We start from the raw sequence: 16,592 nt of genomic DNA, 5'->3' as shown, positions 1-16,592 counted from the left end.
TAGCATGATCCTCCCACGCGCTACATCCCCCTGGCGAAACTCCTTACTGTCAGGTGAAAAGAAGCAGCTGGCGACTTCACATGTATCGGAGGAGACATGTTGTAGTCTGCAGCCCTCCCCAGATCGGCAGAGGGGGTGGAGCAGCGACCGGAACAGCTCAGAAGAGTGGGATAAAAAAAAAAAATCCAAAATGAAACAAGAAGAAAGAAAGCCACTTTATTTTGTCATCGTACCTTACAATGAATTGTATTCTTACAATGACTTTGTTCTCTGCATTTAACCCATTCTATTCTATAGGAGCAGTGGGCGGCTGCAGTGCCTGGGGACCAACTCCAGTTCTTCTTCCCATTGCCTTGGTCAGGGGCACAGACAGGAGTACAGTGCCTTGCAAAAGTATTCAATCCCCTGACAGTCATCACTTATTTCTGGATTATAAAAGATGCTCACACATCTGCTCCTGAACAATAATTTTGTGAACCCATAAGCTCTAACAGCATGTTCCCAAAGCCAAAATAAGTTATGTTTCGTTGACTTTTTGTAAATAAATTAAAAAAACTAAAATAAAGTGCTTCCATAAGTATTTAACCCCCACATATCAATATTTGCAGAGTACCATTTTGCTGCAATAACAGCCATGATTCTCTTGGGGTAAGTATGTACAAGCTTTGCACAATCTTCTTGGGTAATTTTTGCCCATTCTTCTAGGCAGCATTTGTACAGGTCTTGTAGGTTAGTGGGATGGTGCCTCTGGACTGCGATTTTCAGTCTGTGCCACAGATTTTCAATGGGATTGAGGTCCCGACTTTGATTTGGCCACTCCAAAACGTTCACCTTTTTGTTGCTGAGCCATGCCATTGTTGCTCTAGCCTTCTGCTTAGGATCATTGTCCTGCTGGAAGGTGAACCTTCTCCCAAGCTTCAGTTATATGGCAGACTGTAACAGGTTTTCTTCCAATAGTTCCCTGTATTTAGCTCCATCCATTCTTCCCTCAATTTGAACAAGGTTCCCAGTGCCTGCAGATGAAAAGCAACCCCATAACATTATGCTCCCGCTGCCATGCTCCATTGTAGGGAGGGTGTTTTTTAGGGCATGAGCAGTGTTAGGTTTGCGCCACACAACACTTTGAGTTTTGGCCAAAAAGCTCAACTTTCACCTCATCTGACCACAAAACCTTTACCCACATCCTAACTGGGTCTCTCTCATGCCTGGTAGAAAACTCCAGGTGTGCTTTTATATGCATAGTTTTGAGCAACGACTTCCTTCTTGCCACCCTCCCATACAGGCCAGATTTATGGAAAGCCCGTGATATGGTTGACTCATGCACATTTACTCCAGTTTCAGCCACTGACCTCTGGAGCTCCTTGGAAGTGATTGCAGGATCATCTGTGGCTTTCCTCACCAGCCCACATCTTGCTCAGACACTCAGCTTTGAGGGACGGCCTGTCCTACAAAGTATCTGGGTGGTGTGATACAGCTTCCACTAACTGACAATGGATCCAACAGTGTTCCGTGGGACATCCAAACACTTGGATATTGTTTTGTATCCCTTTCCTGCTGTCTGCATTTTAATCACTTTGTCTCTTACTTCAGTATTATGCTCCTTTGTCTTCATTTTCTGATGGAGTTCATGCCTGGCTAATGAACTTTACACAGAGTGCTTTTTATACCCATAAACGAGACTGTTACTTTAATCTTACAGGTGCACACTAATTATGTCCAACTGTGTTTACCTGAGTTTGTTTTAGGAATAATTTGTCCTTCGTGTAAACTTGGAGCTTTCAGAGCACAAGGGGTTGAATATTTAACCAAGCACTATATTTTAGTTTTCAATTTATTAACAAAACGTCACTGAAACATAACTTATTTTGGCTTTGGGAACATGCTGTTAGAGCTTATGGGTTCACAAAAATAATATTGTTCAGGAACAGATGTGCAAGTATCTTTTATAATCCAGAAATTAGTGATACTGTCAAGGGGGTTGAATACTTTTGCAAGGCACTGTATTAACCCTAACATGCATGTCTTTTTGATAAGGTTAAAAATCCCTGACGTTTCTCTTTAAGGCTCTAGTAGCACAGTGTATCGATTTACCATTGGGTGTAATTTGTTCTTTATAAACTCAAGAACACTTAGAATAAAAGTAAATGGAATAGTGTAGCTTTGAGACTTTAAGGTCACTGGCGCAGACATCACCACTGTGAAATTAGGGAAAACAGGGCTAGTTTGTCAGCGATTGCCCAGCTGCTTGGGAGACTTATCAACCCAATGGATCGCCGCAACTTTCAGGAGTTCAGCTTGCCCCTGAGCCAGTGGAAGAGGGCATCTAATGTTAGAGACACAGTAGCAGTCATTTTAGTCCCCTGACATGGACTTTCCCTGGATTAGTCCCACACGTACGTGATTTTACCACGTTGAGAAGTAAATTAGCTTGTTAAACAAGTTTAATATCTTGTCGCTCAACCATTTCTGTTAACTTGTAACCCTTTTTTTTTTTTACTTTAAGAACCAGCTTAATATTTCCTTAAGTGCAGACAGGCTAGTGCTCTGAGAATGTGGCTTATCCTGGAACAGGCATCAGTTGTGTGTTGTTCACCTTATCGTGCTTCACTCAACAACAATACCAGTGAAGCAGACGCAGACTTCAGAGAAACTGTCATTTCAGCACAAAAAGTCTGTGATTTTGGAAATAATAAAATATCACTACTTTTTATTCTCCCTCTTTTAGCTGAGTGAAGATTAACATTCGCTCTGTATACTGTCCTGTAGAGACTGATGGTTCTTAACCATGTGCCATAGATGGGTGACAGGCATCTGGTTGTCACCCTGGGTTGAATGAAACTTGAGTACCCTAGGCCTGCCCGCCATGGCACATGGTTGGGAACCACTGTTACAGACCGCTTGTCACCGCACTGCAAAATTAATTTTTGTGATGAGCGATTATGATCACAATATCTAGTAATTAAAAACTAAAGTCCTCATCTTTGAATAGCCTTTATGTGTGACTGACTGTTTGTGTGAGGGGTGTGATGGATGGCACCCTGTCTAGAGTATCTCCCTGCCTTCCCAGTGCTTTGTGGGATAGACTCCAGCCCCACCACAACCTTGAACTGTATTAAGTGGGCCTAAAACAGTAAACAAATCAATAGATGGTCACTGAACAATAAGTATCATAGTGATTTGAGTGCTGTCAATTTAGGAACCAGATGATAAAAAGTGTTAGCTTACTTTTAAAAAGGCTACATATGCAGGCAAACAAATGGGGAAAAAAACAAACAAAACAGACAGGCAAGCAGGTAGGGAAGCATGACGCTGGGGCTTACAGCAGCATGGCCGCAGTCAACTATGACAATGTCCTTGTGACAGAGCCCAAGGAACAGCAAGCCTCCGGTAAGACTCCACCTCCTGCTGGTGCTGCTCCTGGCAATTAACATCCTGTCCGCAGAGTGACAGGGGAGGGGGAGGGGGAAGGAGGAGACCAGGTGATGAGCAGCTCAGTGTATGGGACTAGGGTAATCCCCAATGAGGCAGCAAGGAGAAACCATCCTGTTTTTGTACACATGCAGGGCTAAGCTGTACAAATGCAGGGGTAAACATTGGAGTCTTTCATCATCCACCTGCCCTGCATTACCGCTAATGGCAATTCTTCTTTGAGCATAATAGAATTAAAGCACGTTAGCATATTTGTAATGAAACTGGTGTCTCTCAACCTGCCCCAAAACAAATCTTTTTTTGTAAACTGCTGGGGGAAAAAAACCCCCAACCCAAAACCTGTTGTTTTCCCAAACACCTCTTTTGGGAACAAAAGCACAGCAGTAGCTGGATGAGCAGGAAGTAAGAAGTGGGTCATGTGCCATGACTGCATTTGTATCAGGACAGCAAATTAATATTCAAAAAAAATGTTAGTAACTGGGTAATATTATAAAATAACTTTCATTTATAAGCCATTCACAAGCAGTTAGTTAATGATGACTTAAACATTAATTACTTATTACTTATTATATTATAGATGTTAGAATCTTTGGACTGTGGGAGGAAACCGGGACCCCTGGAGGAAACCCATGCAGACACGGGGAGAACATGCAAACTCCACACAGAGGACGACCCGGGACGACCCCCAAGGTTGGACTACCCCGGGGCTCAAACCCAGGACCTTCTTACAGGACCAGGACTGAATTGCCCTTCTGGGATAAATAAGTTGTCTGAATCCGAATCTTCTTGCTGTGAGGTGACCGCGCTAACCACTGCGCCAACCATGGTGCCCAGTCCTGACAGGTAGGTCAGGTGCCATCAGCCGTACTAAATTGTCCCTAGGTATGAGTGTGTGCATGTGTGTGTGTGTGTGTGTGTGTGTGTGTGTGTGTGTGTGCGTGGGGGGGGGGTGGCCTGGCAGTCTGTCCAGGGTGTCTCCCCGCCTGCCGCCCAATGACTGCTGGGATGGGCCCCAGCATCCCCGCGACCCTGAGAGCAGGATCAGTGGTTCGGATAATGGATGGATGGATGGATGTCAGAATCTGATTACCTCCGGCCTGGTACTTTAGGCCGCTTTTTCTACATTTTTAATCCGATTCTAACATCTATAATAAGTAATTGATGTTTAATTCACATTGACTAACTGCTTATGAACAGCTTATAAAGAGTTACCAGTAAGTTTTTATTGTGGCTGGGCTGCTTCTCCACTTGACCCTTCTCTTGGTAGGTGGGTAACGACCATCAATCATCAATATTCTAGAAGTCCCATGTCTCTGCACAAGTGTGGGAGACTGAGCAAGGAGTGAACAAGGACAACAAATATGTTTGCGGCTCTGATCACAGGAAACTGAGTAAATATTATTAGTGTTTGTTTCTTAAAGGAAGACTTATAAATGTTCAAAAGGATTTCAGTCTCTATAAGACCAAACTTCAGATTAAGCCATTTCATACCGAATGAAAGGATATATCTCATTTCATGCCGTCTCCAGTGTTAATAAGATGATAATTAATATCAACACCTTACAGGGTTTTTTTTTTTATTTAATATAGCTCAGCCTACCAGAAATCAGTGAGAAAACTGTACAGTCTACGTAAAGGGCAGGCTGGAAAATGACCTTACAAGCGTAATAAAGTACCTTTTAGCAAAAAAAGACAAATGAATCAAATTTGACCTCAGTCTGGATCACCGTGCCTGAGTGAAACAGCGAGGTCATTGCGTTGTGTGCTGAATATAGCTCGCCATGACCTCTGACAACAGTCGTAACTTTGAGGTATAGTCACATAAATACAGGGGTAGCAAACAGACAAGTCCACCAGCCAGAAACCCACCAGCCGCTCATTATTTTACCAGCCACATAGGACTTGTACAACAGGGCCGCTAGTGGTGTTTCCATCAAGCCAGTTTTTGCAAAATTTGGCATTTTGAAAGGCAAAAGGCTGAATGGAAACACCAAATTTTGAAGAAAAAAAAATCCTGACTATCACAAAAAATGTTTATTCACGGTTTTGCTTTTGTTGAAAGAGTTCACACACTATGGCTGATGGAAACACATTTGCTGAATTAAAAATAAAATTTCATAACATGATCAGCTATTTTTGCAACTTCAGGGACGTTTGCTCAAAACTGACTTGACAGTAGCAAGGAAACACACCTTACGGTGCAGCACACAGCTGCCAACAAGCAAAAACCACTGTGTGTCTTTAGCTTGGGGCTGCACTGCATCAAATGTGTGTACATGTGTATACTGCAAAATGTGATTTCAATTTCCATAATTAGTGATCCTTCAATTGTACAGTGAGCATCTTGCCAACATCTGGACATTTAAATTGAATTGAAACACCCCACTAAAGCAGTGAAGATGAGTACTGTCCAGGTTTTTTAAAGGAATTTCAAAAACTTGGACAGTACTCATTGGTACAGTCACCAAAATATCGACCAAAATAATCAGGCTCATCATTCAAAAATTTTTTGGCCATTATTAGTATTATTATTATTAATATTATTTGCCTTAATCATTTATCTTCTTTTTTTGTTGCTTTTATTAGTTAGGACACTGAAGAATCACAGGAAGGATTGGTTAGAAATTGAGAGGAAGCTATGTAACAAAGGTCCTGGGCTGGATTCAAACCCAGGACTTCGCATTTAGGGCCTAAGTCAACATGACACCCAGCAGCATCATTTTAAGCATCATTGTGCTGCCATCATGGTATCAGGCTTTGTCACAGTAGCACTGCAAATCTCCTGTCAAAGGTATAGAAGTTTTAACATGACAACAGCTACAGACAATGCACTTGACTGGCAGCCAGACGTTAATATCACATAACCGTCCTTCTTTTACCCATAATCGGTGCAGCTCTCATTCAGCCTGGGATGTAAACTAGTGAGGGTAAGATGATGCAGGGGCAGACTACTTGGCAGAGGTACCCAGAAAAGCACACTCCAGACAGGCCCACACAACTAACTGTATGAATCAGACTGGCAAACAGCGACAGCAGCTGACTGTTGACACAGGGGAGCAGGGCTGGGCCATACCGACAAAATGTAATGTCACAATATTTCTGACTTGAATACCGCAATATCGATAATATGATGGTGTTCTGGGGAATGAGTATTTGTGCTTTCATAAGATATTTACACACGAGAAAATGTTCAGAAATTATCATTAGTAATGTGGATATGATGAGAGAGCAGGTAGAGGCATTCGTTGTCCATTTCACTCGGCTAAAACAGTCCAATTTGTTCAGGAAATTGTATCCCTTTAATGTAATGTAGCCCTTCAGAGCAGGGAATGACAACATTACGTAAGTTTGCTGGGGGCGTCCAGGTAGTGTGGCAGTCTATTCCACTGCCTACCAACATGGCGATCGCCTGTTCTAATCCCCATGTTACCTCAAGCTTGGTCAGGCGTCCCTACAGATACAATTGGCCGTGTCTGCGGGTGGGAAGCCTGGTCGCTGCACTAGCGCCTCCTCTGGTCGGTCAGGGCACCTGTTCGGGGGGGGGACTGGGGGTAATAGTGTGATCCTCCCACACGCTACGTCCTCCTGGCGAAACTCCTCACTGTCAGGTGAAAAGAAGCGGCTGGCGCCTCCACATGTATTGGAGGAGTCATGTGGTAGTCTACAGCTTTCCTCAGATCAGCAGAGGGGGTGGAGCAGCAACCGCAACAGCTCAAAAGAGGGGGGTAATTGGCTGGATACAATTGGGGGAGAAAAGGGAGACACCCCCCCCCCCAAAAAAATATTATTTAACATATATATATATATATATATATATATATATGTGTGTGTGTGTGTGTGTGGGTCACTTAGTAAGCTATAGCATAGATGAGCCGGTTTCACACTGCAGCAAATGGCACTAATCAGCGCAGAGCATTGACCTGAAGTAGCACTGCTGCCAGCAGCAACTTTTATGCAGCCAAGCAGGTTTGTATTCAGCTGTGGCACTGCGCATTAAAAAAATAAACTACCAAAAAACCCTTATTGTCTTCAAATTCATTACATAGTTATATACAATCTGAGCCCTCTTGTGCCGACTATAGCGGCTTCACTAGGTGCATGGCCAGAGCATGGAGCAGCAGAGACTCCTTTACTGCCACAACAGTGTGAAAATGGGATAATGTGGAGCCAAGCTGGGAGCAGCGGAGCAGTGACGATGCTGATGACTTTGTTTTTGTTGTGCTGTTGTTTATGGAGGATGAAGGAAGTTCAGCCTAGTGCAAAGATAACCAGCCAGTCATCAGACAGCCAGCCAAGGTCAACTGTCCACCAGGGTCTCAAGATGCCAGCTGACTGTCCTGGCTACGTGAGACTGTGAACAGACGCCTGCAGTCACAGCAGCGGCGGATGGCACTGTAAATACTCAACACACTGCTGTTTAGCACTGTGGTAGAGAAATCAACGAGTGCAAATGACGACCTTGAAGACAATGCTTCTGGGACAGGGGGAGGGGTGCCATATGTATGTATGTGTGTGTGTGTGTGTGTGTGTGTGTGTGTGTGTGTGAATAGAATGCATAATTCAGCCTTAGCTGGAACCTTTTAGTATTTTACATACTATGACTTATGGCTAGTCTAGTGTAGCTCAATAACTACTGCAAAAGGTGCACACAGAATTCATGCATGCAAGCACGCACGCACACACACACACACACACACACACACGAGTGCACACAAAAGAAAAGGTTTCAAGCCTCTGTGTCAGCAAGCAACCATTCTGCCAAAGTGCCCTTGAGCAAGTTGCTGAATCCCTGCCAGTCCCAGCACTGCTGTTCTGTAGCTGAACTCTAGTCTCCCGGTGGCAATGCGTAGGAGGGAAAAGGGAATTTGCCAGCAGGGTCAGTGGAGTGTAAGACTAACTTATTTTAATCCTTTTTGGCAGCTAAACTTCCATCATACACAGTTCATATTATGCCTCAAAACATGGAGCTGAATGGTAAAATTATTCAAATAAAAAGCTGGTGCATTTTGGCTAGGCTATTTTTTTAATTCACTGGTACTGTGCTGTACCGGTGAACTTTAGTAACCTGGTTCAAGACTTCCTCTGAACATGATCTGTGTGGCTGTAGCCGTGTGACATCGCATCAATCCCGTTAAAAGTAAAAAAAAAAAATTAAAAAAAATGGAAGTAGCTGACTAGCCCGTGCCAAAATCTGTTTGTTCTTTACTGTTGGGGCTTCAAACTTGGCAAGCCACAGATGGAAAAAAAACAACCTCGAAAAATGATGAGTATTTGCTTCCTGACCACAGACAATGTCCCAGTGTTTAACAAAGAGGAGCCTACGGACCTTTTTCTGCAGCGAGGTAGACGTCCCATCAATTCTCCCCATCAGTGTACTCATCAATAACAAGACAACAGGGTACCATCATACAGACATGTCGCCGTGCCTTGTTGTATACTTGCTTTCTTAACTTCAGCAACTGGGGGCGGGGCACTCATCACTACATAGGATATTATGTAAATAATGTTCAGTTGCGTCATAGTTCAGAGTGACCACAAATGGACAGAAGCACAATTTAGGAAGCTGGCACAAAAGTAACTTTCATCTGTTGGCCATATCGAAGCTAGCTGATGTAGCGTGAGGTTGGAATGAAAACTTAGATATGAACAGAAAAGCCCATGGAAATCCTGTATGTATGAGCGTGTTGTCTCTCTGTAACAGGTTAACACACAGCAGAGCACTGCAGTTCCAGGTCCGGAAGAACAACGGCATTATATCTCCACTCAGCTTGCCGCTAATCTGTTTAAGATATCTCTGGAGATGAGAAAATGACACAAACCCTTCTATATGACAGTGTGTGTATGTTCATTGTGATGGAATTATCTACCAGACACTGAAATCTGCTTTTATTCAACAAAGAAAGGCTTTGAGAACTGAATATCATTTTAGATCTGGTGTTGAACTAAAAGTATGGAAACTTAGCAGAAAGAGGAAGCTCTGTGTGTGTGTGTGTGTGTGTGTGTGTGTGTGTGTGTGTGTGTGTGTGTGTGTGTGTGTGTGTGTGTGTGTGTGTGTGTGTGTGTGTGTATTTGAGTGGCTGGACAACTCAACTTAATTGTCCACCCCAGAAATAATCAAGTTCTGTCCGCTACCTAGACAGCTGTGGGCTATGGCCGACTAGAAATTGGCCTTTAAGGAGCTGAAGACAGACAAGTGGAGACATTATGAGACATCAATTAAGGCACTGTGCCAAAATTACATAAACAGAAATCCGGCCAAGCAATAGTGGCTAGCAGCTACGGAGGATAATCTGGTTGACATCTTCCTTTTCATTATGTATTTGAACTAACTCTGACAGTGATAGTACCACTACTGTCCTACTCAATGAGCCTCACAGGAAATTATACTTTTAACCCTGCGGGACGCACTTCTTTAGCACAGTTTCAAACTTGTTCTTCATACTGTAGAACAAGTTTTTACTTCTACAAGGCAACTGATTCACTGGTGTGGGCAGGGATGAAGGAAAACCCTGCGAGCACTGGGGTAGTTGTAGAGATCTTTTGTGGACTGGTTGGGTGGGGCTCGGCACACTCGTTTGTACCCTATCTTCACCCGATTGCATTTTGGAAAAGGTGAAAAATGCAAAAGGGTCTTGTTCGGGGTAAATGGTTTGCAACCAATCAAATGATCCGTTGAAAGCCTGAGACCGTCATTCTGCATCATTACGTCCGAGAAAGTGGTGGAGAGCAAGAGGAAAGTAATGGTGGTGCAAGGGGGGTATGAAGGTGGCAGTGCTGTCGTAGAACACCAAGCCCCAGCTCCTCACAAGCCTATACAGAGAGACTAACTAATGCTGGCATGTCAACTTTCTCGTCAGGTCATATTTCACTGGTCTAGTGCACTCGAACACAATGCAGTATGAAGTTTCAGTGACGCCCCCCCCCCATGACATAGCCAGTTTAGACCCCCCCCCCATATGACACAGGCAATTTAGAGGGTGGAGGGAAGAGGGTCATACTTTGGAGGGAAAAAAAACAGAAAGTACGCATTTCATCCTCAAAGTGGCTGTGTGATGCGGTCTTTTTTGGCCAAATTTATCACCAGGGTTAGGCCCTATAACTTTTACCATCCTCTGGAAATATCATGATGTTTTCAGCTCAAAACATGTTAAAAAAAAAGAAAGGCTTACTACCTGTTAAGTTTTTTTTGGAGCAGGAACAACCCTGCAGGGAAATATACTCGGCTTCATGTCTCCGCGCAACACACAACCTAAACTCTCCATACATCTAGTTGTTAAAGTGCCATTCCGGTGCAACGACATGTTGGCGGCAGTATATCATTCATCAAGGACTTATTTTAGCCAGTGAAACAGCTGTTTACATATCAGCAACTATTCCCTTTTCATAGGAGGTGAAATCAATATCAAAGTTTGTCAAATGCACAGTAACAGTTGCCGGTGTTTCATGTCTTCCTACCCATCAAGTGGTCCTGCCAAGTGTTACTGCGCAGGCGCAGTTTAAGGTCAGGCTTAGGGTTTGGGTAGTATACATTTGCTCTAAGGTAGGAAATTTTGACAAGTTAAGAAAATTTGACAGAACACCGGTAATTAATTGAGGATAGTATTTAACACTGGTGTTCGTTATTTTGGGAAAAGCTGGTGCGGGTCCCTTGGTCAAAGTTCTAATTATATTTTGAGTGGAAAAGGGCTGGATGAAATTTACAAACTTAGTCACTGTTCAGTGTATAGGGGCTTTGACTGAGCCAGAGGAGCTTGACATTGACGGTTAGCCGAGCTTGCCATGGCTCCTTCTACAAAGCGACAGTGGCAAAAAAAGAGAGATAGTAATATTAACGTCTTTCAAGGTGACAACTCGACAGTGAATTGTAAAGCATTACAGTGCGTTAGAAACGGCAACGGTGTGACTGGAATGACCCGGCTAGTTTATTTGTAAACCTGAGTCGGTCATTCAAACGTTGCCTTTGCGGACATCCCGGGCGAGCTAATATTTATTAGCTCATTAGCTAGCTTACTAGCAACCCAATATCTTAGCCAACAGTTAACCAACAAACAAGCTAAGTTGCACCAAGCGGAGCTCTGAGTCAAGTCAAATGTAGCTATCTGAAACGTTATCCCCATAGATGCCAAATACCTTGTCACTGATGTTTTCGGCACCGTCAGGATCTCCGCCTCCACCTCGCTTCCTAAGCTCCGTCATGTTTTCGTCCGTGTCCGCTGGAGGTTTATGTCACATAAGCCGCGCACAAGCTGCTGCTGCTGGTGCTGGTGTCGGTGGCGTCGGTGTGCGCGTGTGTTGGAGGGGTGGTTGAAAAACGAGTTTTTAAGATAGAGTCCTCGTCTTTCTCTTACTCCGTTTCAACTTCCAGACGTTCCCCCGTGAAAGGTCGGCGGGTGCCCGCGTCGGAATCCCGTTGTAACCTCCGGACAGACAGGGTTCTAATGCGTGCATTTGTTTACCACTGCGGCTGCCTGCCCCACTGACTGCAGCAGCCCGTCCGGTCCCCGCTGCCTCACCACACGATCGCTCTCGCTCTCTCTCACCGCACAATCGATCGCTCGCTCGCTCTGTCTTCCTTTCTTTCTCTCTCTTTCTCTCACCGGGAACTGTCAGCCAGGCGGCATTGCCCCATGCTGCGGTGGAGAGCGAGCATGACAAGTGTCCAGAGCACATAATAAACACCGCAAGATAATCGAGAAGGGTCTGGAAGACAGGGGCGGAACGCGTAGGGGCGGAACTTGAAGCAGGCCTCCCATCATTTGCCCTAACGTTAACGTCCCAACCTTAACCTCACCAGCCGGGAGCCTTGTACTGACAAGCAGGCGTTTCTTGTACTGATGTGGGCGTGTTATACTTTGGGGGGCGTGTCTTGTACGTTACGCCCCTGTCTTGCAGTCTGCAGATAGATACTATTAGAGATTATATTTCAGCTTTACTCTTAAACCTCATCCTTGATTGTTTTTGTTTTTTGTTTTTTAAATATGGATTAAATGGCCTGGTGAGTTTAGTGGCATCAGTGTCAGGTGATAGTTATATTGGAATAAGGTAACATCCACCGTTTGACAAAAAGTAGGACTAAAAATACTGCACACGTGTTAACAAAACAGTCAGTCATCTCAATCTTATTTTAGATTTTTCGGCAACACTTTCTATGAAGCTTGCATCTATAACCCCCTATAAGCATCTATAACACCCTGTAAGTGTAACTATAAGTCATTGTAAGATTCATAACCATGTATACGCCCTCACAACACCTCATAACCACCTTTATGATACATTGTCAATTTAAAACGGATTTATGCATTATAAATATGTCATCATTAGCCTGTTAATCTGTCAAATGTTATAATGCATCATAGCCAACTTGTTTTGCAGAAGTTTTGTAGAGATGCATAATGAGACTTCAGTGCTACTTCACAGTCTTTAGCCATAGCCATTAGTCATTGTAATACACATTATAGATGCAATAGATGCTTATAGGGTGTTATAGATGCTTATAGGGCGTTATGGATAAAAGCTTCATAGAAAGTGTTAACGATTTTTCTAGTAAACGAATGTCTTTTACAACAGAATCCGTGACTTTGAAATAACAGTAAACGGGATAGCCCATAAACTCCCCCACTTTATCAAAGTTATATAAACAGGAAGTCAGCTGTGCTTTTGGAGGTAAACAGCAATTATTTATTGAAATTAAATTAAAAAGAATAAGTACCAGATCTATTGTATTATTGTTACATTTTGTTTTTGTCAGGAGTTGTTACTCTATTGTTTTTATTCTCGTTGGCTGTATTGAACACAAATATACAAGGAACATTCAGCTATCACAGATTGCACACCAGATACTGTAGTAATGCAGTCTAATATAAGACCACCAAAATAATCCATGATTTTCTTTTTCTTTTTTTTCCTCACTCGGTAGTCCTTAAATTTCCATAAAGAGTACAAAAGTACACCCAGAGTTGGGGACACATCTCCAGCACTGTACACAAACCTGTCTCTTGGGGCTTGGAACAACTCATAGGATAATGTCTAGAAGACAGAAAAAAAACCCCAAAAAAACCCCAAAAAGAACTAACAAAACGTTAACATAATGCCGAGAACATGTACAATGCACTGACACAGAAAGTCAGCGGTGTTAATAGACATGCAACAAGTAACAAAACTTGCTGAAGTTGCAATAATCATAAAAAAAAACATCTAAAAACCAGTTGTAATTGCATAAATACTTTGTACAGTTCATTTTCTGTTGTGACGAAACACAGCCTTTCTGTTAAAATAATGGCGCCCAACATAAAATTGCATTCAATAAAATTGTGTGATTTCTCTCAATGTTTTTTTTTTGTACAGGTGAAGGTGCAAAGGAACTCTGATTGATAAAATGAACCGACTTGGCTCTTAAAACACTGCCAGTGGCAGTTAAAATCTTATCAGCTAGATGGCATGATTGCACGCTAGAATACAGTACATTAATGTAGAATGATATAACAAGAGTGCATCTTCATACGACAGGGGGTCTGTGTGTGTGTGTGTGTGTGTGGCGGGGGGTTTAGGAGTAACAGGACATCAGACAGTGAATCATGAAACACAGCACTTGTGTTAACAGTTCTTTGACAAGTGTTCTCTTTATGTGTGAGACTCCATAAAGAAGTGTCCAAAAAAAAGAAAGAAAAAAAAGTAGTTGTTTCTAGTAAAGAAAGCAGCACTTGAATATACAGTTGCCCACAGCACCACAGACAAAAACACATGTTGGATGATGAGTAGGGATCAATGTGTCATGCTCTCCCAATGAAAAAAAGAGGCCTTTCTTTATGGCAAACACTGAACATTAACAATGGTGGGGGGGGGGCAAACAAAGGGGATCTTATGTTATAAGACCTGCCGACAATGAAACAACATGCTTTACAGTGGTTCAACTGCGCGCCATCCGACAGTATCTTGACATGCCAGACGCTCACACAAAACAATGCCCGCTGACTTCGTCCGGTCCAGAAGTGCACATGAAAGCTCCGCTACGGCTCAGCTCATCAGTCTCATGTCAGTTATTTACGGGTCAAAACAACCACCGTTTTCTCTCTAGACAGCAGCACAGTGCAAAAAAACAAAAATTAGTTTTAAATAGGAGGTGCTTGGCTGCTGCCGCTCCTGCTGCAGAGATCCGGCGAAGTGAGCCTGGCATGAGGTCTGGGGGGACGAAGGGGGCTCTGTGCAGTGCAGGGTACACATTGCCCAGTCCGCTGACCTAGTGTTATAATGCCTCAAGGCCGGAAGAAGGGTCAGCGAGGGGCAACTGGAGATGAAAATGAGGCGGAAACGGACACGATGAAATGACCGGGCGAAGGGTTCCTTGCTTGTGTCGGTTCTGGGCGTGAAAGGGTCAACAAGGGACGAAACAAATTTTCCTCTTACACTACCGATGTACTTTTTCACAGATGATGCTCATGTTATTGTTCCCCTCCGTTGAGAATCCTCTCCCTCCCTCCGGAAACAATTTCACAGCTAAGAGTAAAGGATTTACGTGATATGGTGAAAATTCCAAACAAAATGAAGTGATTATGTTTCCAGTCTTCAAAAAGCAGCAGCAAAACAGCAATGACAACAACTGAAGAAATCCAAAAAGTGAGAAATTCATAAGGGTCAACCAGGTGGTAGGATTAAAAAAAAAAAAAAACACAACACAAAAGTTCATCCTTAACGCTATGTGTATGATGTATAAAGTAATTTGGCAAAAGAAAGAACAAAAATAGGAAAATCAATCTCTGCTTAACGGCAATGGTTTGACACTGTGGGCAACACACACAAACCAACAGAACTCACACATTTGTAAACAATGGAAAAACGATCACGAATTTATAAAGTAATTAATTGCATAACTAGACCCACTAGTAAAGTCAACCCACAAAGATTTACCCTTGACATTCAAATCCCCCCAAATATTACTGATCTGGACTTGCAGTGACCGGTGACATAGACTACACACAATCATTTCTGTTGTTTTTTTTTTTGTTGTTTTTTTTTTTAAGCCAGGAGTAGTTAGTCAGCAACGCTATATTACAGGCAATGACTGGTTTGTTTTTTTCTTCTTCTTCATGAACGTTGCCTTGTTGCGCTTTGCATTTTTTTTCTCATCTAGTTAAAAAGGCCATCATCACATATTTACAATATTAACAAGTTTGTGGTGAGTCTCGGAGCAAAAGAGGGGTCACCCCCGAGTCCTGTGAGTCGAGGGGCTTAAATGCGCAGGTGGCAGACTGGCTGAGCGTGACGCAGCGATAATGGGGTTTTTTGTTTAGCTTTTGCTGTTTTGGTTATAGAGGCTGCAGTAAAAGTCGGTTTCACGATAGCTTGTTTTTTTTTTTCTTCTGTTGTTGTTTTTCTGTTCCCTCCATTCCGTCGTCTATCCATTTCCTGCGTCTTCCTTCACGAGGGGTGAGCCCCTGTACGTTGTTCATTGAGTGTCATTATTTTACATGCGGTTTACTTGACTTAGGCTGGGAGCAAATTGGGGTTTATCAAGGGAGTGGTGGGAGGGGGGGTTACGGGTTACATCTCGGTGTGAGTAGTGAGAGTTTGGGGCTACTGCGAGGCAGATTGGAGGAATAACCAAGGTTCCTCCAAGGTTCGGCACCATGTTCGGGGGCGGGGATCAGTTTCTGCAACCGTCCTCGGTGCTGCGCTCGTGCTGCAGGTTGTAGTAACAGTTCTGACACACCCGCACCGGGGACGAGATCTTCAGCCTCTTTATCTCGGACTGGAACCGGCTGCACCTGGGAAACGGAGAGAGAGACAGAGAGAGAAGGGAGGGAGAGAGAGAGAGAGGGAGACAGAGAGGGACAGAGAGAGAGAGAGGGAGAGGGAGAAAAGGAGGGAGGGAGAGACAGAGAGGGGGGGAGGGAGGGATGGGGAGAGAGGGAGGGAGGGAGGGACGGAGAGAGAGAGAGAGAGAGAGAGAGAGAGAAAGGAAGGAAGGAAGGGAGGGAGGGAGAGAGAGAGAGGGAGGAAAGGAGGGAGGGAGGGAGGGAGGGAGAGAGAGAGGAGGGAGAGAGAGGGGGGAAGGGACAGAGAGAGAGAGAGCGAGGAAGACAGGGAGAGGGAGGGACAGAGAGAGGGAGGAAAGGAGGGAGGGAGGGACAGAGAGGGGGGGGGAGGAAAGGAGGTAGGGAGGGGCA

General features: G+C 43.8%; 2 protein-coding genes across 2 annotated transcripts in view; both read right to left on the bottom strand.

Moving 5' to 3' along the window:
* cds1 (CDP-diacylglycerol synthase (phosphatidate cytidylyltransferase) 1) overlaps nucleotides 1-11,973 on the bottom strand; it is a 60,799-nt gene extending 48,826 nt beyond the window's left edge. The window contains exon 1 of the mRNA XM_056278673.1: nucleotides 11,560-11,973. Within this exon, the coding sequence (XP_056134648.1) occupies nucleotides 11,560-11,625 (66 nt within the window). The 5' untranslated portion in view covers nucleotides 11,626-11,973. The remainder of the gene's footprint in view (nucleotides 1-11,559) is intronic.
* A 1,118-nt stretch (nucleotides 11,974-13,091) lies between these two features.
* Nucleotides 13,092-16,592, bottom strand: part of wdfy3 (WD repeat and FYVE domain containing 3) — a 202,712-nt gene continuing 199,211 nt past the window's right edge. Inside the window, exon 65 of the mRNA XM_056274002.1 lies at nucleotides 13,092-16,190. Within this exon, the coding sequence (XP_056129977.1) occupies nucleotides 16,070-16,190 (121 nt within the window). The 3' untranslated portion in view covers nucleotides 13,092-16,069. The remainder of the gene's footprint in view (nucleotides 16,191-16,592) is intronic.

This window comes from Lampris incognitus, chromosome 1 (genome assembly GCF_029633865.1).
Source record: "Lampris incognitus isolate fLamInc1 chromosome 1, fLamInc1.hap2, whole genome shotgun sequence".
Taxonomy (NCBI): Eukaryota; Metazoa; Chordata; class Actinopteri; order Lampriformes; family Lampridae; genus Lampris; species Lampris incognitus.
This window is presented reverse-complemented; position numbering and strand designations above follow the sequence as displayed.